The sequence below is a fragment of the Schistocerca piceifrons genome, chromosome 2 (genome assembly GCF_021461385.2).
Source record: "Schistocerca piceifrons isolate TAMUIC-IGC-003096 chromosome 2, iqSchPice1.1, whole genome shotgun sequence".
Taxonomy (NCBI): domain Eukaryota; kingdom Metazoa; phylum Arthropoda; class Insecta; order Orthoptera; family Acrididae; genus Schistocerca; species Schistocerca piceifrons.
The window spans coordinates 595,599,519-595,626,931 of record NC_060139.1 but is presented as its reverse complement, the minus strand read 5'-3'; the positions used below and the strand labels follow the sequence as shown (position 1 = coordinate 595,626,931).

The following is a 27,413-nucleotide window of genomic DNA, read 5'->3' as shown; positions in this document are numbered from 1 at the left end:
GCACTAAAGCTGAAGCAATAGTGGAAGAAGTTTTGGCTCCAAAAAGTGTTTCAGATTTTGTTAGGATTTTAAACGATCCAAATAAGCAGAGTAAATTTTTGTCTATAGCAACTGATGCTTCAAACTATAAAATCAGGAAAATTTATCCGATTGTTTTGATATATTTTGATCCCGAAATTGAAATTCAGAATAAACTTCTGGATTTTATAGAAGAGAGCACTGAAACAGCAATGTCTATTCACAATTTCTTAAAACGTTCGTCGGAGGCCCACAACTTGATATAAACAACTGTAATGCTTTTGTGCTTATAGTGCCAACGTTAATTTTGGAAAAGATAATTCAGTAATTTAACTGTTTAATGATGATAACAAACAAATATTCAAGGTAAACTGTTCGAATCATGTTTTGCACAATGCGATGAAACTTACATGTGGCACCTTAGATGTTGATCTTGAAAAATTGCCTTAAAATTATATAGTCACTTCTCCATTTCTGCAAAGCGAAGGGAAGTTCTAAAACCCTTTTTTGAATTCGTGGATGTAGAATGGAGTGAAATTCTCCGACATGTACCAACTAGATGGCTTTCTTTAACACAGGCAGTTGATAGAATCATTACAAATTGGGAACCCATTAAAAGTTATATGAAAAGTACTGATTATTGTCCCCCAAAGATATTTTTAAATGATTCTGATGACACTGGAAAAGAGTTAACTTTTTCTCATGTTGGTGCAGTTGTTTTAGACTGTTCTAAGTTTTCAGAACGCTCTGATGTTACTATAATGGAAACTTTTGAGACAGTCAAGACTTCGATCAATAAAACTGAGCAAATAATGAGTGACAGATATTTTGGTAGTGGCACATATTAAGTTTTAAATAAGTTAACTTGTTCCATAACCAGAAAATGCATTGAAGACAATCTTATGACATTTTATGTGACATTGAAAACATATTTGGTCAAGAATTTCAAATTTGAAGGTCAACTGCCAACGTCAATTGAGTCTTGGATACCTCTTTGTCTAAGTTCTGAGCTAAAATTTAAGCATCTTCAAGGAATAATAGAGTCAGTGCATATAGATGATGTAGATGCAGATTGTATGAGGAATTTTGTAATGTAAAAAATATTCGGAAGCAAAGCATACCCATGAAAGACAACGCAAACAGATGGTGGGTTAATATTTTCTGTACCTTGAGAGCCAAAAATGTTCAGGTTCCCAATCTGCTGAAAGTCGTTGGGTTTGTATTAAGCATTCCTGGGTTCAATTGGTGGGGTAGAAAGAATTTTTTCCCTAGTGAATCGTAAATGGACAGAAGTGCACAGCAAATGTACCACCGAGCTTATAAAGGCAGAACTGCAAGTAACCGTAAATTTTTATTTTAACTGTGGAGAATTCTTTACTTAAGTAAAATCGAATGAGTCTTTGCAAAAAGAAGCAAAATCTGTAAAAAATACAAGCAATAATTTAAAATAAAACATGTATCCACATTTTAAATATATTTCTTTGTAGAAAAACTATTTGAATCGTTTATTTTGTAGGCTTCCTCCTCGATCCCTTATTTTCTCTGTAAAACGTTGGCAACCCTTGATTCAACTGCTGATTTAATGAAAGTGAACTAAAAAAACTCGTTGTATGAGAGGCCACTAGTCTATCAACAATACTGGGTAATAATATTGTGCAACAGACTGACGATTGGCTCCAGACAGCGAAGTGACATTGTGCAATTTTTATGTCAAATGTCAGACGTACAAACATAGCGGTTACAGGCGCCAGTTATTGTTTGGCTTTTCAGTTTGCTTTGCGCACACGTAAAGAAAAGAAGAAGCGTAGGTCGTTGAAGGACTGGTACAGGAAGAGGAGAAGATGGACGCATGAAAATTTTCTAAATGCCTTGAGAATAAATGAGCCTAATGATTATCAGAACTGTCTTAGAATGGACGCTCGCTTATTAGACGCACTTTAGCAAATGGTTTGCACCTGTAATTACGATTATATCTGTCTGATGTTTATTTATTTAGATCCATATTTAGAAACAAAAAGTACACACATTTTTATTAAAATTGCTCTAAAACTTTCTTGCCATCGCAAAAGTTCGTGGCATCAACGTGCCAAAGTGTTTGCTCCGGTACCTTACAACACCGTCTCCGCTTTTCAATGCATTCGTAATTCTGTTCAGTTGTTTCCTGAAATTTGTCCACTATTAATTTAATTTCTCTGCTAATTAAAGCTTATGGGCTTCCGGGTGTATTTCCCTGTGTTTCGACAGGTGATTATATTGGTCCGTTTTCTTTTGGTGATTACTGTATTCGTTTCCCATTAAATATTCTCAAATGAGCGGCCACTCCCCGGATTTCGCACCTATTTTCACTTCACAACAGAACAAATAGCGCAAAATACACATTTAGTAGACAAGACTGATCTGAAAATATTAGCCAGAGACTATACAAACCTAGCACGTTGTTCTGTAAAACGTAATTTCAGTAGATCCATCAATATACTGCACAATATATTGTACAACTTTTAATCTTACCTGCAGACACTCAATAATTTTGCACAGTATGAAATATTGCACAGTATTATTGGTAGACTGGAGACCGATTAAAATTTTCTAATAAGTATGGATTGAATACTCAAAAGACGGTAATACCAACGTACAGTAACAATAAACCCAACGCACAGATTAGAAGGAAATCTGTAATTTCTATTTTAGTGACGCATACACCTCGCGCACAGGATGTCGAAATTTTATAGTACTCCACTCTTGCAATTTCGAACGCTAAAACCTTCCTGTATAAAAATAACAAAACTGTCGGTGGACAGCAATACAATAATACTATACGACAAATAGCCAACACGGATTCAGAAAACATCTTTCTTGTGAAACACAACTGTCGATCCCATATTTTAAGATTTCTAGAAGGCTTTTAACACGCTACGATTCCTCACAAGAGATTTCTAACAAACTGCGTGCCTATGGAGTACCGTGTACAGCTGTATTCGTGGTTTTCTGTCTGAAAGGTCACAGTTGGTAATAACTGATAGAAAGTCATCATGTAAAACAGAAGTAATAATATGGCATTCTCAGGGAAGTATTATAGCCCTCTGCTGTTCCTGATCTACGTAAACGATTTAGGAGACAATCTGAGCAATCCTCTTAGACTGTTTGCAGATGACTTCAAAAGCAGCTCTTAATCAGATTACGTGCTTAAGGAATAACGTCTGAGTTACGCAACTGGGTTCGTGGTTTCATGTCAGAGAGGTCACAGTTCTCAGTAACTGACCGTAAGTCATCGCGTAGAACGGAAGTGATTTCTGACGTTCCTAAAGGTAGTGTTATAGACCCTCTGTTGGTTCTTATCTAAATAAACGATTTAGGGATTTAGGAGACCATATGAGCAGCCGTTTGATAATGCTGTCGTTTATCGTCAAATAAAGTCGTCAGAAGATCAAAATCAATTGCAAAACTATTTAGATAAGATATCTATATAGTGCGAAAATTGACAATTGTCGCGAAATATTAAGAAGTGAGCTCATCCATAGTGCTAAAAGGAGTCCTTTAAACTTCGATTACACGATAAATCAATCATATCTAAAGGCTGTAAATTCAACTAAATACCTAGTTCGCCTCAGAGAGCTTCTCTCCGGGCTTGGGGCTTTACCTCTTCCACCTCCTTTCCAGGCACCTTTGCGTACACCCCCATGGTGTGTGCCTCGCCCTCGCCTTCAGCTGGAGTTGGCACAGGGCCCGGACTCAGTCCCTCCGGAGGCCTTCCGCCGCCGCTTTTATTCCATCCTGGACACGTATCAGGGCTCTGGCGTTGTATACACTGACGGTTCGATGGTTGCTGGTCGTGTCGGTTATGCGCTAACTCTAGGGGACCATCCCGAACAACGCTCCTTGCCGGATGGCTGCAGCGTTTACACTGCTGAGCTGATCGCCATCCTTCGTGCCCTAGAGTATATCCGCTCCTCCTCAGGTGAGTCCTTCGTTATCTGTAGCGATTCCCTGAGCGGTTTACGAGCTCTCGACCAGTGTTTCCCACGTTCTCGTCTGGTGATGGCTGTCCATGAGTCCCTGCATACTCTTGCCCGTTGCGGCTGCTCTGTGGTCTTTGTTTGGAACTCGGGCCATGCTGGGATACCCGGCAATGAGAATGTTGACCGCCTGGCGAAAGAGGCCACTAGTAAATCATCTCTGGAGATTGGCCTCCCGGAGACTGATTTGCGGACAATCTTACGCCGCGAAGTTCTATCGGTTTGGGACGCTGAATGGCTTAATCTGCCCACGCCAAACAAACTCCGTCCAATTAAGGCGACGACGACTGTGTGGCGGTCGTCCATGCGGGTCTCCCGCATGGAGTCTGTTGTCCTCTGCCGGCTGCGCATTGGGCACACTCGGCTTAGCACGGCCACTTCTTGCGCCGTGAGGACGCTGCGGCTCCGCTTTATCTGTGGTCCATATTTTATTGGGGTGTCCGCTTTTAGCTGTGCTCAGGCAGACGTTCACACTGCCTGACACGCTCCCTGCCCTTTTAACAGATGACCCTGCTATGACTGGCTTAGTTTTGCGTTTTATTCGGGCAGGGTTTTTTTATCATTTAATATGAGTGTTTATGTTTTATTTTATTGTTTTGTGTTGATTCTGGCCTTTGGCCTACGGTTTTAAACTCAGTTTTTAATGTGTTTTCGGTGGTTGGCTTTTCCTTTTTTTGTTCCTATGGTCGGCCAACCACCGTCACACTCGGTGTGATTTTATTTCGTTTTGTCTGGTCCTTGTCTACGTTTCTTTTGTTCTGTGTCGTCTGTCTCCTATTCTGTTGAACGTTTTTTATTCTCTGTGGGTATTTTTAGTTTTTTGGGAAAAGGGACCGATGACCTCTGCAGTTTGGTCCCTTTAATCTTTAAACCAACCAACCAACCAATTACGATTACTAACAACTTAAACTGGAAAGAACATCCAGAAAACGTTGTGGGAAAGGCAAATCAAAGACTGCGATTTATTGGCAGAAGACTTAGAAGATTCAACAGATCTATTAAAGAACCAGCCTATACTTCGCTTGTCCGTCCTCTTTCGGAGTACTGCTGCGCGATCTGGGATCCTTACCAGATAGGATTAACGGAGTACATCGAGAAAGCTGAAAGAAGAGCAGCATGTTTTTTTATTATCGACAAATAGGAGTGAGAGTATCACGGACATGATACTAGATTTGAAGTGGACATAATTAAAACAAAGGCGTTTCTCTTTGTGGGGGGGTGGGGGGGGGGGGGAGATCTTATCACAAAATTTCAATCAACAACGTTGTCATCCGAATGAGAAAATATTTTGTTGATACCGACCTTCATAGGGAGAAACGATAATCACAACAGAATAAGACAATTCAGAGCTCGCACGGAAAGATAGAGGTGTTCGTTCTTTCCGAGCCCAGTTCGGAAATGGAATAACAGAGAATTATTGTCAAGGCGGTTCGATTGACCCTCTGCTAGGCACTTAAGTGTGATTTGCAGAGTAGCCATGTAGATGTATATGTAGATGATGTAAAGTCATCATAGGATCAAAATCATTGCAAAATCATGTAGACAGGATATCTGTATGGTGCGAAAAGTGGCAATTGACTCTAAATAATGACAAGTTAAATAATGAAAAATGTGAGGTCATCCACATGTGCATTAAAAGGGATCCGTCGAATTTCGGTTCCACGATAATCGCACTAATCTTAAGGCTATCAATTCAACTAAGTACTTAAGGGTTACAATTACTGATCACATAGATAATGTGGGGACGGCGAACCAAAGACTGCATTTTACAGGCAGAAATTTACAAAATGCAACAGGTCTACTGAAGAGATTGCCTATGCTACGCTTGCTCAGTGAAGGGCAGCGCGTTTTATACTATCGAGAAACAGGTGAGAGTGTGCCATGGAGATGATACGCGCATTGGTATGGCAATCATTAAAATGATAATGCTTTTCGTTGCAGCAGTATCATGAAATTTCAGTCGCCAACTTTCTCCTCCGAAAGTGAAAATATATTGTTGGCTCCCGTCTACATAGGGAGACATGATCATCGTAATAAAAAAAAGAAGAACAAGTGCTCATAGTTCTTAAGGTCTGCATTTTAGAGCCCACAATTACTAGACTTTTTTGCTTCGAATGATAGTTCCTGCCATATGCCTGAATTTAGACTTGAAACTGCGAAGATTATTGCTAAGATTTTTAATTATTGTGGTAGCTTATTAAAAATGAATGAAGTAGACTAATGCACACCTCCTTGAACAAGAGTCAAAGAGGTGCGATTCAAATGCAGATTGGATTTCTGCCTAGTATTAACTAAGTGAAAGCTGGTAATTCCTGGGAATGAGGTCATACTGTTAACAACAAACGACATTAAAGAACGTATATATTCAAAGCACATTGTCAGAATTAGCAGACTGCCGAGTTGGGTCGGCAGGATGTTCATGAACTTACACCAGATAGTGCTCGAACTGCCCCTTTCTGAGGCAAAAAGGCCTTTTGTGATGGAGAAAAGTTACTCCAGAACATAATGCCGTACGTCATAAGGGAATGAAAATATCCAAAGTAGACTAATTTTCGTCTTGAACTATCACTTGTTGCAGTTACTGTTGTAATGGTAAATATGCCAGCTAAGCAAGATCCTGAACATCAACTTTCCATGACAGCTTACCATCTATCAGGACTGTTCGGACTCACTAATCATAGTCCCTTATTTTATGATAAAAATATCAGTTTTGGCTGAATTGTGTGTTAAAGACTATAAAAAGCTAAGTCTTACTGGGATTTAGCTTCAGTTTACTTTCTATAAGCCATGAACTTATGTCTTGAACTAAACTATCTGATACATCGTCATTGTTGCACTCAACGTCCTTCACTATCAACCTAGTGTCATCAGCAAACAGAAATATGTTAGGATCACCTGCCTTATTAGAATGAATATCACTTATATACATAAGAAACAGCAGTGGTCCCAACACTGAATCATGAGGCTCCCCCCAACTTAACTGTGCCCCAATCATTCTCAACTCATAGCTGTAATCATTACTATGGAGAATGACCTTTCGCTGTCTGTTCTGAAAGTACGAAAGGAAGTAATGTTGAGTTAATCCTCTTATTTCATAAAGGTCCAACTTCTGTAGTAATATTTTCTGATGAGCACAATCAAACGCCTTAGTTAAATGAAAAAAGAAGCCTATCGTTCGCAACTTTACGTTTAATTCGCCCAGTGCATCACAGCAAAAAGGGAAATATAGTATTTTCAGTTGTTGAAGCACCTCTAAAACCAAATTGTAAGTTTGACAGCAATTTAGACAAACTTAAATAATGAATTATCCATATATATATATATATATATATATATATATATATATATATATATATATATATATATAGGGTGGTCCATCTGAAGTTTCGGACGACATTATCTCGAAAACTATACATCGGGTAAAAATAGTGGGTAAGACAAGTTCGTAAGCTTAAACGGGACATCAAATGATACTACAAGTGACTTCCACCCCCGTCCCCTTATATCTTAAATGGAAACACCCATTTTTATTGCAGATTCGGATTCTCCATAAAAAAGTAATCAAGTTTCGTCTGAAGCATTTTTTTAAACCATTCACAGATGGTGCTGAAATCGAGAAAAAGTAAAATTGAGAAGAAGTTTTGTCTGAAGCATTTTTTTTAAACCATTCACAGATGGTGCTGAAATCGAGAAAAAGTAAAATTGAGAAGAACTCTGATTTATTTAGAACTATCCGAGAAAGACGCATCAAATCGATAAAAAATGTGCATCAATTCTTTCGCTACGCCATTTTACGCTATTTTTGTACAAAATGTACTGTATCCTACTTTTAGCTTTACCCAGGAACAACGACATGGGAGTAGTAGAATGATGTTCCCATGGGATGCTTCATTAGTGTGAGTCCCCTTGCCTCTCACAATTTGGGGTGCTTAACTAATGAAATTAACCGCGAAGAAACTGTTCAAAATTATCCCCATTTGCTTTAATGCATGAAGTCAATCGTCTGCGAACGTTGTCCACAGTTTTGAGCAGCACATCCCGTGGTATGGCTGCACACACTCTTCGAATGCGTTGCTCCATATCGTTTCAGGTTGTGGGCTGTCTTTCAGAAACAATATTTTTTAAATAACTCCACAAGAAAAAATCAGGAGATGTTAGGTCTGGTGAACGTGGAGGCCACTGAATTGGTCCCCCGTGTCCCATCCACAGACCAGAGTACCGTAAATTTAAAACGTTCCGCACGTTTTTAGCATAATGGGGAGTTGCTCCGTCCTGTTGGAACCACATTCGTTGCCTAGTTTCTAAGTCAAAATCTTCCGTTAGCTCCAACAAATCAAGCGGAGAAGTTGTAAATAAGATTCCCCAGTACCATTTCGGTCAAAAAAATACCGTCCTATCAAGTAACCGTTTAAAATTCCACGCCAGACCATTAACGACCATTTGTGTTGATTGTCAATGGGTCTGTGCCAGTGGGGATTGACAGAGGACTAATAATCATGACGATTTAATTCGCCATCGTTTTGGAATGTGGCTTCATCGGTGAACATAACGTATCTAAAAAAATCATTGTCACCTCTTTTCATTTCCAAGGCCCATTGGCAGAAATGCAAGTGTATATGCATATCTTTCGGCGTTAATGCCTGTGTCAGTGTGATATGATACCCGGGATATTTATGAGCCTTCAAAATCCTCAAAACAGTTGATTTCGGTATTCCAGTTTGTCTCTGAATCGCACGACTACTAATTTCTGGATCCAGTTGAACAGAGGCGAGAACGGTAAGGGTACTAGAATCATTTTCATTGTATTCGCGATGACGAGGTGGACGGTGCATGTATTCATTTCGAGCTCGTTGAGTGCAGTTTCGAATAATGTTCTCGCTTTGATGTGTCTGTTGGGAAACGATCCACATACAATTGCACAGCAGCAACGTAGTTGTTACGGCATTCACGTAAAATTAACATCATATCAATAATCTCTGTAGGAGGATAGTGAGCCATGTTTCGCTAAAGAATAATTTACTTTCGTCAGTTGGTGTTTACGGTTCACAATCTGAAAGTGAAGTGACGTCTGATCGCATTGCACCGACCTTTATACTGCGCCATAGTTTGCAGTTTGGCCACGTTACCGCCATAGTCGGGTGAGTAATGCAATTGTGAAAAGTTCTCTATCGACATTTTAATACCATTACACCTCCCCCCATCAAAAACTGTGGCGGGTAGGATACATTTTGTAAAAAGTAGCTTAATTTGGCGTAATGAAAGAATTGGTGCCCATTTTGTATCGATTTGATGTGTATTTCTCGGATCATTCTAAATAAATCGTAGTTATTCCCCATTTTTAATTTTTCTAGATTTCAGAGCCATCTGTCAATGACTTATAAAAATGTTTCAGACAAAACTTGATTGCTTTTTTCTGGAGAATCCGAATCTGCAATAAAAATGGGGATTTCCATTTAAGATTTCAAAGTTGCTCCCGGCCCCACCCAAGGGGGCGGGGGCTGGGAGTCACGTGTAATATCATTTGATGTCCCCCTTTGAGTTTACAAACTTGTCTTACCCACTATTTTTACCCGACGTATAATTTTCGAGATAATCTCATCCGAAACTTCAGATGGACCATCTGTGTACATATATATACTGAAGCGCCGAAGAACTGGTGTAGGCATGTATATTCAAATATAGAAATATGAAAACAGGCAGAATACAGCGCTGCGGTCGGCAACGCCTATATAAGACAAGTGACTGGCATAGTTTTTGTATCGGTTACTGCTGATACAATGCCATGTTATCAAGATTTAAATGAGTTTGGACGTGGTGTTATAGTCGGCGCACGACCGATGGGACAGCATCTCCGAGGTAGCGATGAAGTGGAGATTTTCCCTTACGACCATTTAACGAGTGTATCGTGAATTTCAGGGATCCGATAAAACATCAAACCTCCGACATCGCTGCGGCCGAAAAAATATCCTGCAAGAATGAGACCAAAAATGGCTGAAGAGAATCGTTCAACGTGACGGAAGTGCAGATTGCTGTAGATTTCAATGCTGGGCCATCAAAAAGTGCCATCGTGGGATTCATTCAAGGAAACATCATCGATATTTCGGAGCCGAAAGCCCACTCGTGTGCCCTTAATGACTGCACGGCACAAAGCTTTACGCCTCGTTGGGGCCCGTGAACACCGACGTTGGATTGTTGATGACTGGAAACATGTTGCCTGGTCGGACGAATCTCGTTTCAAATCGTATCGAGCGGATGGATATGTACGGGTATGGAGATAACCTCATGCATCCATGGACCCTGCATGTCAGCGGGAAACTGTTCAAGCTGGTGGAGGCTCTGTAATGGTGTGGGGCGTGTGCAATTGGAGTGATATGAGATCTCTGACACGTCTAGATATGACTCTGAGAGGTGACATGTATGTACGCATCTTGTCTGATCACCGGCATCCATTCCCGTACATTGTGCATCCCGACGAACTTGGACAACCCCAGCAGGAAAATGCGACATCCCACACGTCCAGAATTGCTACAGAGTGGCTCCAGGAACACTCTTCTGTGTTTAAACACTTCCGTTGGCCACCAAACTCCCCCTACATGAACATTATTGATCATATATTGCAACGTGCTGTTCAGAAGAGATCTTCACCCCCTCGTACTCTTACGTATTTATAGACAGTTCTGTAGTACTCGCGGTGTCAACATTAGTCGAGTTCATGCCACGTCGTGTTGCGGCATTTCTGCGTGCTCACGGGGATCCTACACGATATTAGGCAGGTGTACCAGTATCTTTGGCTCTTCAGTGGATATGCAGTCTTTCCATTAATAGGTATAGAATTATTGACATTATCCCTGTCTCTTTTTTTATGAAGCGGTTTAGCTACTGAGTACTCGAATCGTAAAGTAACTGATCGGCCATAAAGAAAAAATTACAAATGTGGCTAAGGACTGGTCTAACACATGCAGCAAAGTGTCCTGCTAGATACCCTGTTATTTCCAAAAGAGTCCTTAGTCTTCAGTAATGTAGTTGTTGACACAATCTCCCCCTTGTCAGGATCACAGAGGTATATTTCAGATATGCATTTTTAAGAGATATGGTCCCTGTAAAAATAAAGCTTTTGTTTGATTCACGTGCTATACTCAGAGAGTGATTCGCAAATACTGTTCGTACAGGGTGTACCAAAAGTTATGCTACAAGGTGTGGCGGTTGGTAAATGGGTTGCATGTGATCTTGTTTTGAAAATAAACATATATTCGAAAACGCTTTGTTTGCTTGCTACAGTCTCTGAGGCGTGGAGGAGGATGCCGGCAGTTTGGAGCATACAGGCTAGGCAAGAAGTATAGGAAAGATTGTACATTACTGTCAATATGCACCAGTTTAATTCACTTACCGAAGGTGCTCAATATGGCCGCCACAAACTCCGATACATTTCATGTATTACCTGAAATGTCTTTCCAAACCCTCGGCCCCCTCGCTCACTTGACCTGACACTACTGAATTTTCGTTTCTGGTGGTACATGAAAACTCTGCTGCACGAGACACCCGCGAAGTCACCACAAGGTCTTGAGGAACGAATACAAGTAGCTGTTGATGTCATCCGTGATATGCCGAGAATTTTTCCAAGGATTCCTCAGTACATCACTAGGTGATACACAAAATGCTTCGAAGTTGGTGGCGGCCATATTGAGAATCTTCTGTTGTTTATTTAAACTGGTATTTATTGACAGTAATGTACGTTGTCTCCTATACTCCTTGCCTATCTTGTGTGGTCTAAAATGCGTGCGTCCGACTCTATATTTCAGAGGCACTAGCATACAAACGAAGCATTTTCGAGCACAAGTTTACTAGCACAAAATGCTCACAGTGTTATCCTGTACCAGGCACTCTTTGTAACATACCTTTGGAAACACCCTGTACATCTGATTTACCAGTAACAAAAATATTTTTACTACGTGTTCACTTTATATTCTCTGCCTTGTTCTGTTGACCAGACACTGACTTCACAACTGACTATATGGTTTCCATTGTATCCTGAGTATTACCTATTCTGTTTGCATAAGATATGCTTCTCGATTTCCAAGTAACACACTGAGCACCTTACAGTGCTGTTTGTAATGGGCTACTGCAGCCCGATTGTGACTGTCTCTAACGTTTTTCTGTAACTCCTCGTTTCTTCTAGATGATATTCTTATCCCATTAGAAAGCCACCCAGACCACCTCCTGTTAAACTATTTTAAAGACTCTAATGGAAAGAAACTTTCAAAGAACATGAGAAATGTGTTGAAGAAAGCATTATATTTATCGTCTATATTATTAGCTGGATAAACATCCTGCACCTCTTATTCTTTCATGAGATTTAAAAAGTCTCTGTTGCCACTGAATTGACATATCTGAATAATCTGTAATTCTTTTTAAGTTTAACATGTGTGTGTGGGAGAGGGAGTGGGGAGCGAGGGGGGGGGGGGGGGAGAGAGAGGTGAGCGCACAAATTCCTTTTAGTATTGAAACTTGTATATTATGGTCTTAAAAGACCATTTAACCTTTTACTAACTGAATGCCCACTAGTTTACCCTTTTACTAACTGAATACCCACTAGTGAAAAAAAAATGTTATCTGTGGCTGCGCCACTGTTCCCCTGCATTCTGTTTGGAAAGGGAGGAGTCTGCATCAGGTAATATAAATTTAGGAGATCTTCCAGGAGTCCTTCCTTGTAAAACCACTTATAAATTAATGTTATAGTCAGCACATAAAGCAATTTTTGGTGAACAAAGAACTCTCTGGCTTGAATTGAAACGTCCAAAAATCCGAGTTAGGGGATCTGTACATAACTATAATTGAAAGTGTAAGTTCACTAAACTGAACTGCCCTTGTACAGCGTTCGTCAATTGATTCAAATGGAATGCCGTTTTTCACGTATATGGCCACTCCCCCACTCTGCAAAGAGCCCCTTGAAAAATAGCCAGCTAATCTGTATCTCGGTATAGGAAGCCTCTGAAGTGTCACATCGTTTAAGTGGTGCTCCGACGTACCAGTAATGTCAGAATCAATGTCAAAAAGCAGTTCACTAACGTTATCTCTAAAACCTAATATGCTAATTCCTTTATCGCTTGGTTTTAGATACGTGACCTTTTTGAAGGCGGTTTATTTGTTAGAGAGACTTCCCTTAAGCAGGGATACCTATCAACTGATAACAATCTACAAAATGTGTAGCTCCACCACCATTTACTACACGAATTTTCCCATGAGTGTTCCCACGTCCCCGACTACATTGTCACCTAGACGTTTCTTCTTACTCCATTCTCATCAGTGCCGTCTCAGGCCCCATGTTAATACGCCTATTAGCTGTATTAAAATGAAACAGTTCCACAAGCCGCACATTCGTGCAACCAGTTTGAGTAGCTATCTTTTCCAGTTCACCACCTATTTCATACTCCCTATCCCTATTAATACTGTTCCCAGTTCCATTCACAATCACTGTCTGAGCCTCTTTTGTAAAATTGCATTATAACTCCCCTTTGTTAACAGTCACCTTAACTAACCATGCATTAAACTTCTCTATCTAACTGCAGAACACTCTCCTTTCTTTTTGAATTTACAACTGATTTAGGCTTCTTAACTTTTGAGGAATGCTGCACGTTTCCTGCACCTACAACTACGACAGACTCCTCTCCACTAAACTCTGACAGCTGGACAGGTTTGTTGGTGACACACAAAATTAAACTGTCTGAGTACATCCTTCTACTAGCAACCTTTTTGCCAACTGTCAGTTTCCATTCCCCAGTCCTCTTCTCCTTTCTCATCCTGCCAAGTGCCTCCCTTACATATCCTAACTGCAACCTAAGGGCACAGATCGTAAGCTACTGCTCCTCTATTAAATTACACTCCTGGAAATGGAAAAAAGAACGCATTGACACCGGTGTGTCAGACCCACCATACTTGCTCCGGACACTGCGAGAGGGCTGTACAAGCAATGATCACACGCACGGCACAGTGGACACACCAGGAACCGCGGTGTTGGCCGTCGAATGGCGCTAGCTGCGCAGCATTTGTGCACCGCCGCCGTCAGTGTCAGCCAGTTTGCCGTGGCATACGGAGCTCCATCGCAGTCTTTAACACTGGTAGCATGCCGCGACAGCGTGGACGTGAACCGTATGTGCAGTTGACGGACTTTGAGCGAGGTCGTATAGTGGGCATGCGGGAGGCCGGGTGGACGTACCGCCGAATTGCTCAACACGTGGGGCGTGAGGTCTCCACAGTACATCGATGTTGTCGCCAGTGGTCGGCGGAAGGTGCACGTGCCCGTCGACCTGGGACCGGACCGCAGCGACGCACGGATGCACGCCAAGACCGTAGGATCCTACGCAGTGCCGTAGGGGACCGCACCGCCACTTCCCAGCAAATTAGGGACACTGTTGCTCCTGGGGTATCGGCGAGGACCATTCGCAACCGTCTCCATGAAGCTGGGCTACGGTCCCGCACACCGTTAGGCCGTCTTCCGCTCACGCTCCAACATCGTGCAGCCCGCCTCCAGTGGTGTCGCGACAGGCGTGAATGGAGGGACGAATGGAGACGTGTCGTCTTCAGCGATGAGAGTCGCTTCTGCCTTGGTGCCAATGATGGTCGTATGCGTGTTTGGCGCCGTGCAGGTGAGCGCCACAATCAGGACTGCATACGACCGAGGCACACAGGGCCAACACCCGGCATCATGGTGTGGGGAGCGATCTCCTACACTGGCCGTACACCACTGGTGATCGTCGAGGGGACACTGAATAGTGCACGGTACATCCAAACCGTCATCGAACCCATCGTTCTACCATTCCTAGACCGGCAAGGGAACTTGCTGTTCCAACAGGACAATGCACGTCCGCATGTATCCCGTGCCACCCAACGTGCTCTAGAAGGTGTAAGTCAACTACCCTGGCCAGCAAGATCTCCGGATCTGTCCCCCATTGAGCATGTTTGGGACTGGATGAAGCGTCGTCTCACGCGGTCTGCACGTCCAGCACGAACGCTGGTCCAACTGAGGCGCCAGGTGGAAATGGCATGGCAAGCCGTTCCACAGGACTACATCCAGCATCTCTACGATCGTCTCCATGGGAGAATAGCAGCCTGAATTGCTGCGAAAGGTGGATATACACTGTACTAGTGCCGACATTGTGCATGCTCTGTCGCCTGTGCCTATGTGCCTGTGGTTCTGTCAGTGTGATCATGTGATGTATCTGACCCCAGGAATGTGTCAATAAAGTTTCCCCTTCCTGGGACAATGAATTCACGGTGTTCTTATTTCAATTTCCAGGAGTGTATTTTTGCTACATATTTCAGTACAGGCTTTCACTAGAACCCTCAATGACTTCCCCACTGCCTTCCCCTCAAAAGACTTTGCGCAAATCTCAGATCACAGCCAACAACTCACGGTAAAAATTTTGCTGTTATCGAAAAAACTATACTTTTACGTTACCTAAGTTACGCTACTACAGTAAAATGATTTTGTCTAATAGCTATAGTAATTTTGAAATTTTTCTCTCTAGAAAGGGCGTAACTACTGCAATTAGCACTACTATTCCATTACTAACACTGTCACCACAAATACTTCAAAGAATTACTTGACTAAAACAGAAATTTTACGCGACCTCTGTTGAACTCAGTCAAACGGAACACTCGTACACTCTGAGCGAAGTTTTCTGAAAGTTTTTCTGTGCAGGTATGTTACAAGAAACAGCAAGAAATACCGGTTCATAACTGGTGTAACTAATAACTGACTAGAGTGCACAAACAAATTTATCAGTACGTAGGCCCCTGGTCCGCACCCACCACATTTCCTGTTCTTGGGTATCAAGTATGGAGATTGTCAGTGGAATCCACCGACGTTAAATTCTGTCGTCTTGAAATTATCCACACCAAACGTATTGACGATGCAGCAGATGGAAAAACAAGCTATTACAGGGTGTTATTCAAAAGCTCTTCCTACGGTTTTACATGACTGAAGTGGTCTCTTGCAGGTGTAAAATCCTTGGTTGTGTATCACTTAATTTCGTTTTATATGTGAACTTATATTTCGGACTAGTCATCACAAATACATCTCAGTGTGATAAATTCATGATTATCTTTTGTGTAACGAGTTTCAATTTTGATGCTTAACTATCATTTTTGTATAAGAAGATAAATGTTGATGAGATACGAGAGGATCGAGGGACTCCATAACACAATGAAACAGTGAAACAGGTATTTCTAAAATTTGATCGCAATGTTCTGTATGAAACACAGGGGCCGGCACAATTTGCTGTTTACAATAACGAAAAGCTGGGGGATCACTGCAATCCTGTACGCTATGAAGACAAATATATTACAATATGAGCAGAGAAAGTTCTTGTCAACAAATAAAAATGTAGTTATTTGACGTGATTGGTTGTGTTAAGAACACTCTGGTTTGGAGATCAAAATTATCGCTTCAGTTCCATGCAGATATCCAGAGTGCTATAAAAATAGTTGTTCGATTATGAGCACTGTAATGTCCTTATATTAATTCAAAATGGCGTGTATTCTCTTGGAGGTACAGCGTTATCTAATCGGTATCCTTCCAGGATAAGTCTGATTTTTTAAACAAATGTGGGAAAATATCACGTGTGCATGACTTCTCAGACCATTTGGCCTTACACACTGCGTTGCTGTATGGAGTGATATGGAACATTGTGATGCATGTGAAAACTCCGTCTGCTTATCTTCAAGTTAAATACTAAACTGTCTCGCCTGGGGTTTCAATAAGTAACAACCAGCTAATAAACTTACACATTAACGAGCCATGTGAGACTCGTATTCGGGAAGACTGTGGTTCAAAACTCTGTCCGTCATCTACATTTCAGTTTTCCGTGGTTTCCCTAAAACGATTAAGGCAATTACTGGAATGGCTCCTGTGAGCGGGCGCGACCGATTTACGTCCCTGGATTTCCCAAGTCCGAGCTCATGTTTGGTCCCTAATGACATCGACGTCGGCGAGACGCTAAATCATTATCATCCTCCTTCCTTCAGCTTACATGTCCAAAGAACTGAAGTATCGCTTTGGTGTTTGTCATGCAACGTGGTGTGCTTATACTGAATGCTCATAACTTTGTATTTTACTTTGGTTCAAATGGCTCTGAGCACTATGGGACTTAACTGCTATGGTCATCAGTCGCCTAGAACTTAGAACTACCTAAACCTAACTAACCTAAGGACATCACACACATCCATGCCCGTGGCAGGATTCGAACCTGCGACCGTAGCGGTCGCTCGGTTCCAGACTGTAGCGCCTAGAACCGCTCGGTCACTCCGGCCGGCCTATTTTACTTTATCCAGTGGTGAGCAGCTTGTTTGAAATTTAATTTTAAAACATTGCTTCATTTTTAATAACACTTTGCTACAATGTTAAGTAAACTGATTAAACTTTTCTTGCTCAAGCAGACTTTCTTTGTTTTTACAGTTAAGTCGCTTTTTACGCTTTCTCTCGAGTGCTTAAACAACAACGTGAGAAATTGCTCCTAGGGCTGTCTTTCATGAAGTAAATTTTAACATATTCTCTAGTGGATAGTTTACACTTTCTTCGTCAGACACTTTGTGGATAATGTCCGTGATTTGGGTGTATAATACCTACCTTCTCCACAGCAAGTCCACATATTGAATTTTTCATTGTCAATGAATGTTCTTATTTCGAATTTACTACTCTTTTATTCAAGCAACTTTTCAACTACCCATCGCGTAATACCAAGACGATATTACATCCTATTATTTTTTTTCAGAATACATATTTTGTAGCGTCTGTTTTTCCCCATCGCAAAACTACATCCAGGACATAGTACACGTCTAATTGTGGCTTGTCTGTATTCCAACTACACTCCTGGAAATGGAAAAAGGAACACATTGACACCGGTGTGTCAGACCCACCATACTTGCTCCGGACACTGCGAGAGGGCTGTACAAGCAATGATCACACGCACGGCACAGCGGACACACCAGGAACCGCGGTGTTGGCCGTCGAATGGCGCTAGCTGCGCAGCATTTGTGCACCGCCGCCGTCAGTGTCAGCCAGTTTGCCGTGGCATACGGAGCTCCATCGCAGTCTTTAACACTGGTAGCATGCCGCGACAGCGTGGACGTGAACCGTATGTGCAGTTGACGGACTCTGAGCGAGGGCGTATAGTGGGCATGCGGGAGGCCGGGTGGACGTACCGCCGAATTGCTCAACACGTGGGGCGTGAGGTCTCCACAGTACATCGATGTTGTCGCCAGTGGTCGGCGGAAGGTGCACGTGCCCATCGTCCTGGGACCGGACCGCAGCGACGCACGGATGCACGCCAAGACCGTAGGATCCTACGCAGTGCCGTAGGGGACCGCACCGCCACTTCCCAGCAAATTAGGGACACTGTTGCTCCTGGGGTATCGGCGAGGACCATTCGCAACCGTCTCCATGAAGCTGGGCTACGGTCCCGCACACCGTTAGGCCGTCTTCCGCTCACGCCCCAACATCCTGCAGCCCGCCTCCAGTGATGTCGCGACAGGCGTGAATGGAGGGACGAATGGAGACGTGTCGTCTTCAGCGATGAGAGTCGCTTCTGCCTTGGTGCCAATGATGGTCGTATGCGTGTTTGGCGCCGTGCAGGTGAGCGCCACAATCAGGACTGCATACGACCAAGGCACACAGGGCCAACACCCGGCATCATGGTGTGGGGAGCGATCTCCTACACTGGCCGTACACCACTGGTGATCGTCGAGGGGACACTGAATAGTGCACGGTACATCCAAACCGTCATCGAACCCATCGTTCTACCATTCCTAGACCGGCAAGGGAACTTGCTGTTCCAACAGGACAATGCACGTCCGCATGTATCTCGTGCCACCCAACGTGCTCTAGAAGGTGTAAGTCAACTACCCTGGCCAGCAAGATCTCCGGATCTGTCCCCCATTGAGCATGTTTGGGACTGGATGAAGCGTCGTCTCACGCGGTCTGCACGTCCAGCACGAACGCTGGTCCAACTGAGGCGCCAGGTGGAAATGGCATGGCAAGCCGTTCCACAGGACTACATCCAGCATCTCTACGATCGTCTCCATGGGAGAATAGCAGCCTGAATTGCTGCGAAAGTTGGATATACACTGTACTAGTGCCGACATTGTGCATGCTCTGTTGCCTGTGCCTATGTGCCTGTGGTTCTGTCAGTGTGATCATGTGATGTATCTGACCCCAGGAATGTGTCAATAAAGTTTCCCCTTCCTGGGACAATGAATTCACGGTGTTCTTATTTCAATTTCCAGGAGTGTATTTGAAATGACCGAGAAACCTGAGACTTTGCGCCGAATTCGACTTCAGAGGAATTGAATTCATGCGTTCAGCTTATATATAAGTGAAGTTAAATTAATTTTGACCTAAAAGTGAACTACGTCTTCTCTGATTGACAGCAGCCGTCAAAATGCTGCCTGCGTGGTGCGTTGCAAGAATCGTGACTTTCTTTTTTTAGATCTGTCCAAAATGCAATAAATTTTCCTCTATTAAGTGTCAACAACGTTCGTGCACCGAAAGGTCTGTGTGTGTTGCAGAGTTGCACAGCATGTTAAGCGTTGGAAAAACTGGCCCTTGTCGGAGTAAGAAGGACCTCACGGATTTCGAGAACAAGTCACCTGACATGCTGATCTTAAGTGAAACGCTAAATAATGCGTATCAGAATCGAATAATGCGTATCAGAATCGAAAGGAGGAATAAGTGTTTATTGTATTTGGAAGAACGAGTAAATGATGCTTCTGTATCATGTGTTCTATATTCGTGACGGTACCGATCGCTTTTTGATGGACAATACACATGATCCTCTCAGCGGATTTTGACATTCAGTCGTGTCTCAGGAGCCGCGCGGGGTAGCCGCGCAGTCTGGGGCGCCTCGCTAAGGTTCGCGCGGCTGCCCCCGTCGGAGGTTCGAGTCCTCCATCGGGCATGGGTGTGTGTGTCGTCCATAGCGTAAGTTAGTTTAAGTTGGATTAAGTAGTGTGTAAGCCTAGAGACCGATGACCTCAGCAGTTTGGTCCCACAGGAGCTTAGCACCACCACCACCTCATGTCTCAGGATACAAACAAACTTGTCAGTCAAGCAGCTCCTCAATTGGCCTGCTTGCCAACAGCACTCGGCAGACCTGGACGGTGAACCATCCAAGATCTAACCAAGCCCGAGAGCGCTTAACTTCGTTGATCTGACTGGAACCGGCTTCATCACTGTGGCAAGGCCGTTGGCCATGTCTCCGGATATTCTGTATTAATTTTGGCTGTCAGCATTCATAGACTATAAAGTTAAATTATAAATTATAAATGCCAAACAAGCAATAGACGTATCGGAAAATTAAAAGATCAAGAAAATATTAAGAAATGCAGGTCTTAGGTTGAAGTAGCGACATGCATTCAGAGCATCTGTAAGTAGGCTGTTTAGATTTTTATGTTGGTAATGCCATGTAGTGCTCTGTATGAAAATCGCTGACTGCGCTGTGTGCAGTCTGTGGCTGGTTGGACTCATTGTTGGAATATTCGCTTGAGTAGTGTTGGGCAGTTGGATGTGAGCCGCAAGCAGTGGTGGGTGTGGGGAGAGAGATGGCAGAATTTTGAGAGAGGACCATCAGGACGTGTCTCCGTCAGAAAAAGGAAATTTGTAAGACTGGATGTGATGAACTGATATATATATATATAATGAGTTTTGAACATTGTTAAGGTAAATACATTGTTTGTTCTCTATCAAAATCTTTCATTTGCTAATTATGCCTATCTGTAGTTAGTGCCTTCAGTAGTTAGAATCTTTTATTTAGCTTGCAGTATTGGCGCTCGCTGTATAGCAGTAGTTCGAGTAACGAAGATTTTTGTGAGGTAAGTGATTCATGAAAGGTATAGGTTATTGTTAGTCAGGGCCATTCTTTTGTAGAGATTATTGAAAGTCAGATTGCGTTGCACTAAAAATATTGTGTGTCAGTTTAGTGATGATCAGAATAGGTAAAGAGAGAAATGTCTAAGTACATTCAGTTTTTCTCAGCTGTTTGTGTATCAAATAACGTAGAAGTTTATCAGCACAGTCATTCAGAATTTTTCTAAGGGGACGGCGGAGGTTCGAGTCCTGCCTCGGGCATGGGTGTGTGTGTTTGTCCTTAGGATAATTAAGGTTAAGTAGTGTGTAAGCTTAGGGACTGATGACCTTAGCAGTTAAATCCCATAATATTTCACACACATTTTTAATTTCTAAGGGGATGTTTCACATCATCCGTCATGAAATGAAAAATAAATGCTCTTTGTATCTGTTTTACGTTAATGGATCACAGATGTAAGTAGTCATGCAACAAAAATATTACAAAACTTCGTTTTAATATCGAATGGATCTAGATGACCAGCTGTAGGGAGGAAAAATTTTCAAGTTTGAACTAGTTTGTACAAATATAGGAATGTGTAGTTTTCCAACTAAGACTTTACATACAAACCAGTTGGAAAAGAAATCCTAGCGCGTCGTTCAAGAATTATGTGTGTCATGTTATAAACTGCCGAAAGAAATCGTCATTTGCTTGACCCATTTCACCCCTGAACATACAGGTTGTCAGACGCCTGAAACTCGCAAGTAATTACCACGTGAAAAGCTGTTTACGAAAAATAAGTAACTAATTTTTGGGGGAAATCTTAGTATGTTATGTACAACATGTATGCATCACTGCAGAATTCAAAATGAGGTATCTCAGTTTGCAACTATCGATTGGAAATCTGTATTTGAACCACATCTTTCAGTTTCTCATTCAGTTAGTTTAAGTTTCTGTTCGTGCTTCGCGTAATTTTCTGCTGCCTTTGCAAGTGACCTTCCAGCGCAACAGAGCCCTTTATATAGGATGCCATTCCCATCTCATTCAGCTATCTGCCAGTAATGCTTTACTGTTGACCACGTCTTGTTTCTAAAGTAGACAGGGTGAATACTGGGACTTGCTGTAGAACTTTCTGTACCTTGCAAATCATCAACACGAACAATAAGAGGAGGTTCTAGGGGAAGTAAAGCTGTGAGGGAAGTCGTGAGGAGCACCTGGATAGCTCGCTCGGTAAAAGTATTTGCACGCAAAAGGCAAAAGGTCCCAGGCTCAAGTCATGGTCCGGTAAAAAGTTTTAATCTGCCAGGAAGTTGCGAGTCGGAGGACTCTCCACTGTTGATTCAAAATTCATTCCAGATACAATACATAATTGGGTGCTGCGGTGTAAGTGAATATGGACAGAAAATACGTATAAAATTAAATATTTATTATAACAGCGTTGTCACAAAGCATTTGTCATCTGTTCAAGCGGTCGGGGCGACTGGAATGGCGTCTCCGGTGGCGACGAAGCCGAACTCGTCGGCCTTGTACTTGATGTCGACGGGCTTGCCCTCGGGGCTGGTGTACTGGTACTGGCCGCTCCTGATCAGAACGTGGTCCTTGCCGTCAGGGGTGGGCTTCAGCTCGCCGTGCTCCACCACCGAGATGCCGTTGGCCGTCTGGTACCTGTGAACATAGACAGTGGGTATATTGTGGAAAAACACCGATGAATCACAGATCAATCGGTGCTGATTATCGGGAGTTAAGTCATGGAATGCATCCGTGCATTAAGCATGTGCCCCCAGCATAAATGGTGCACAGTTTGTCATATGTGGATTGTTCCTCACGAAGGTACATCTACCGCTGGTGCAGTTGATATTGTTGAAAGGTCTGACAAAACTTTTCTCATTTTGCTATCCTGTTGTGTGATTGTGGGAACAATCTAAAGTAAACAACAGTTATGATGCAAACTAGCAGTGGATAAGGATCTAGATGGACGCTACATCATGATGCTTTTGTAATGCAAGATCACTTTAAAAACGAGCCGTAGGATATTGTTGAAACCACTGTAGACAATAACTAGGGATTGGTTTCGCCCAAATTGTCGCAGTTCGTGTCATAGTAAGACATATGATTACAGTGAAAGACCATATCGACTAGCGTAAAACTTAAGACGTCTCACGTTCTCATGTTAACATGGATCTGTGTATCGACACTGACGTGATATCAGAGAACAACTGAAGTTGCATCTTTGCAATGGGTTTGTTCTATAGCGTAGCCAGAAAGTCCCTTAAAACCTAAATTAAACAGTGTAAGATGGTAACAGAGTTAAGATTTGAACATGCCAACCTTATCATTGATCATTGATATGGTAACAGTATCCACGTGAATTGCGTCGTGACTGCCGCGTAACTGCTACGTGAGTGTCATGTGACTGTCCTGGGAGGAAAAAAAAATGTGTGCTTTGACTAGTTCATTGTTTTTGATGAAGAAGAGTGGAAGATATCAGCGACTTCACTTTGGACGTGTGCCTAGTGATAAATGTGTGGGTCCATGAACGGAAACTCAACAACGAAAATATGTCACATGTGATACATTTCGTGAACGGTTGGATAAGGAGCCACTAAGTCACATGGGGGAAGAAAGTTTTTAGAATCGGAAGTGTTTTGGATGTCCCCCGCTCTGGTCGTCCATCAACCCTAAGGGGAACATAAGCTGAAGTTAGTGCATCAGAGATGCGTTCACTCTTCAAGTCGATCAGAAGCGTGCTGCAGAACTTGGAATTGAAAGGAGCACAATGCAATTTCCTTTAAAATGGATTTAGCTGCTAAAGCGGATGAGTAGGTGGGCATGGAAGCCTGTCAAGCTGTCCAGGGGGTAATAGTGATGCATATAGGGACGTTTTGGACAATGAAATAACTGCATGTGTAAAGGAATTTTCTGGCGACCCTCTCTTAATGTTCTCCGTGCATTTGTCAAGTTAATTTGCTGCGAAAACTTGTGCTTTCGACGATATTCATCATTTTCATCATCAAGAATGCAGCTGATTGTCGAAGACGGAAGAAGTAACGTAAGTACTACGATGTAACTGATGCAGTCGTGTTTATTACGGCCATATATTAATATTGCTGCCAACGATGAAACGTCACTTGCAGCCATGCTTGCAGCGTCTTTCTTTTCGTCGTTAGCGTCCGTGTAATCTCTGACCTGTGTCATTTCATTCCTTCATCGTATGTTTCTAACTTATAATAAAACTAAGTGAGATTTATAGGCTGTACATTGTTATTTGTTAATGTATGAACTGATAGCAGGCGTCTCTACAGTGAAAGTCGGAGAACTATGGGTAAGATGAATTGGTATCTACCATCCAGTCAAACACTCACACAGATTAAGAACACAGGTTAAAATGCAGCTACTCGGAGCTTCTCAATACAGACACACATGAGGGTGTCGATACTTACGAGAGGGAGTACTGGCCATGCTCGTCACGGACCTCCTGGCGGGACACGACCTCGATGGGTTTGTCTGCCAGCACTGCTGTCACGGCCACGGCCAAACACTGCGAAACGAAAAGGACACATTGACAATTACCGATGCAGAGCGTTTAAATTTCTCTCGGTTTCATAATTCTGAAGGCTTGTTATAGTCACCTTCGAAGAGATAATATACCCCGCTGAAAAATCGATCTGAACATCCTTCGTAAACAGTAACAGATATGATTCGACATGGGACATTTGCAACCACAAACACTAACAATCAAAAGAAAAGAAAGGTTAATTATTTTCCCAAATACTTTTCAGGAAATAAACGAGCTAAAAAAGAAACTAGAACTGTAGGAATCCATACGGAGGCTCATCGACATTCATTCTCTCGATGTGTCAGTCATGGTTAGAATAGGAAAATATTGAAACGATAGTGGCGACAGGTGTACGCTCCGTTACACTCTGAGACGTAGCTTTGTGGTGTATACATTAGATGTAGAAGTAGGTAGGAAAACGGCCAAAGGAAATATTTTAAAATAAACAAGAAACCTCTAAAAAGGTAAAAACAAGAAAAATAAAAAGTGGAATTCAGACTACCAGTTTAAAGGTCCTCAGCCGTCGCTGGTATTTTATTACTTATCGTTTCGTTCTCCTGCGGCAATGACCTCGCCATCCTGTAACTGGCTAGGCTCGAAAATGACCAAGTCCAGAGAAGCAATACAATGTCCAAACCAACGTTCAGGTGGATGACAGATTGACTTAACTTATTTCGCCACAATTTGCTAAAGTACCGTCACCATTTCCTCTGTGGAGTAGCAGTTGGAGGTTCAGGCAACTTCTGATGTCTGTAGTAATTACATGAGTTCATGTTGTGCCTGTCTCTCATAGAGACTTAATTTTACTCGAATGCCGGCCGCGGTGGCCGTGCAGTTCTGGCGCTGCAGTCCGGAACCGCGAGGCTGTCACGGTCGCAGTTTCGAATCCTGCCTCGGGCATGGGTGTGCGTGATGTCCTTAGGTTAGTTAGGTTTAAGTAGTTCTAAGTTCTAGGGGACTTATGACCTAAGATGTTGAGTCCCATATTGCTCAGAGCCATTTGAACCATTTTCTTTACTCGAATAGCAAAAATAAACAATCCTTGTCACAATGTACGAATACCTACAGTGAGTAAGGTTAGATAAGGAAAATGTTAACTAATTAAAACGTCATGGAAGCCCGGACCTAGAACCAAAACTACTCTCTTTCGAATTTGAGCAATAGTTCCCACTCAGTTTGTAACGTTCGTGAAAAATGCAAGGGATTTTACTTTCATGTGAAGGGAGTTCACACTTGCACGACCACACTTGGTCTTCACAGACGCCAGTGCGGTAATGCATATTGGAGCCAAAAATAGGAGCAAGTAAAATTTAGAGTTAGTTGTTGGCTTCAGCTGACAGAATTTCCAGAGGCGCTGCTGCGGAGGATCGCCAAGCTGCTGAGATTGTGGATAATAATCGACGGAAGTGACCACTGTGTGTGACAGACCGCCATGGCAGGTGCAAAAATCGAGGAATAAGTGAGCGACGTGCTCATCGCAATTGTGGACTGACGCAGAATGACAGCATTAGAATTACTCTTAGATCCACTGACCTAACAGTTCACAGATCAGAGTGTGGAAGAGAAGGAAGATTGCGTCGGTAATCAAAACAAGAAACGTCTAGAAGAGTTATTTAGTTGTTAAGCACTGTATTTAGGTTGATGAGTAACAAAATATATCAAAATAATGAAGCCAAGATAAAGCACTTAATTTTCTATGTTTAGAAGGATGTCTAAGCAATTAAAGACCTTTTATATCTAGGAATCAAAATCATATGAGAGAGCAGAAGCAAATAATACTTTAGATATAAACGTCGACGTAAAAATTTTATTTAACAAAGGAAATGTGCTACTGTGAAACACTGAATTTGAACAAATAACAACCATTTCAAAACTGTTAGAGGATATGGGCGAAACAGTGAAAGAAAAGGTGCCAGAGTAGACGAGGAAGGATGTCTGTGAATAACGATCACCAAAAGACGTCTCGGGTCTCAGACATTATGCGTAGTCACGTGAACGAAACCTCGAAACGTGTTAAATTTTGGGTTACAGATAGGAAAAAAACCAGACGCCTAATCGACAATATTATGAAGTTCGATGTAGTTCACTGCTTCCGCTAATATTTCGACTGCGTGAGATAAAGACAGCTTTAAACTTACGCAGATAAATACAAATGTAAGATCAGTATCGTTAATCAGTTACCTAATCTCAGATTAATAACAAAAAGTTTCTTAAATTTCTTCACTTTTTTAAAAAAATTTCGGTGGAAAGTTTCAAAGGAAATTACCTAAACGAGTTTCTACGTTAGCACTTAACACATGACAAAAAAATATTTCCATGAAAGTGTGGACAAGAAAAGCTCGAGGGGAGCTCGCTACTTACAATCAGAGCGATCTTCATAGTGCTGGGAGGATTCACGGCTGTGCTGGTCCAAGCGACTGCTGTATCTCCAACCCCTGCAGCACCCTTTAAATACCCGAGCAGAAGGTCATTGAGCACCTGTTGACTACTCCTTCCCTTGTTACCAAAGATGTTTTTCCGGCTATTGGTTATCCCTTTCGGTGAAGCGTACGTACTGCAATAGCAGGAACCTGGCTGGATCTTGTCCTCTTGTTCGCATATTCTCTTAAAAGTAATGCCTTTAAGAAAGAGAAACAACCGTATAGTATCTGATTAAAGATTAGTGATGAACATCTGGAGCACGTCGCAGAGTGTAAACATTAAGGAATAATGCTATCAGTAAGAAGCGATATGAAAAGGAATGATAACCAGTAATATGGTAGATTTAGATTTATTGGAAAGATTCTGGTGAAATGTGGTGCAGCTCTCAAGGACATCGAACACAAGACACTAGTGCAACCAACACTAGAATATTGGTCCAGCGTTTTAGTCCGTATCAAGCAGGAATGACAAAAGACATCGAAAGAATTCATAGACGACCTGCTAGTATGGTGGGAATTCTTGGAAGAAGGCGACGAAGCTCTTACGATACGATACTTTTTTCCCTCTATC

The 27,413-nt window shown here is 42.3% G+C and overlaps 1 protein-coding gene across 1 annotated transcript in view; it reads right to left on the bottom strand.

The window, feature by feature from the left end:
* LOC124775634 overlaps window positions 1–26,801 on the bottom strand; it is a 79,029-nt gene extending 52,228 nt beyond the window's left edge. The window contains exons 1-3 of the mRNA XM_047250463.1: window positions 26,784–26,801; window positions 24,307–24,404; window positions 22,348–22,531 (exon numbers count right to left, since the gene is read on the bottom strand). Coding sequence (XP_047106419.1) covers window positions 22,348–22,531; window positions 24,307–24,404; window positions 26,784–26,801 — 300 coding nt within the window. The remainder of the gene's footprint in view (window positions 1–22,347; window positions 22,532–24,306; window positions 24,405–26,783) is intronic.
* Between the last annotated feature and the right edge of the window lie 612 nt (window positions 26,802–27,413).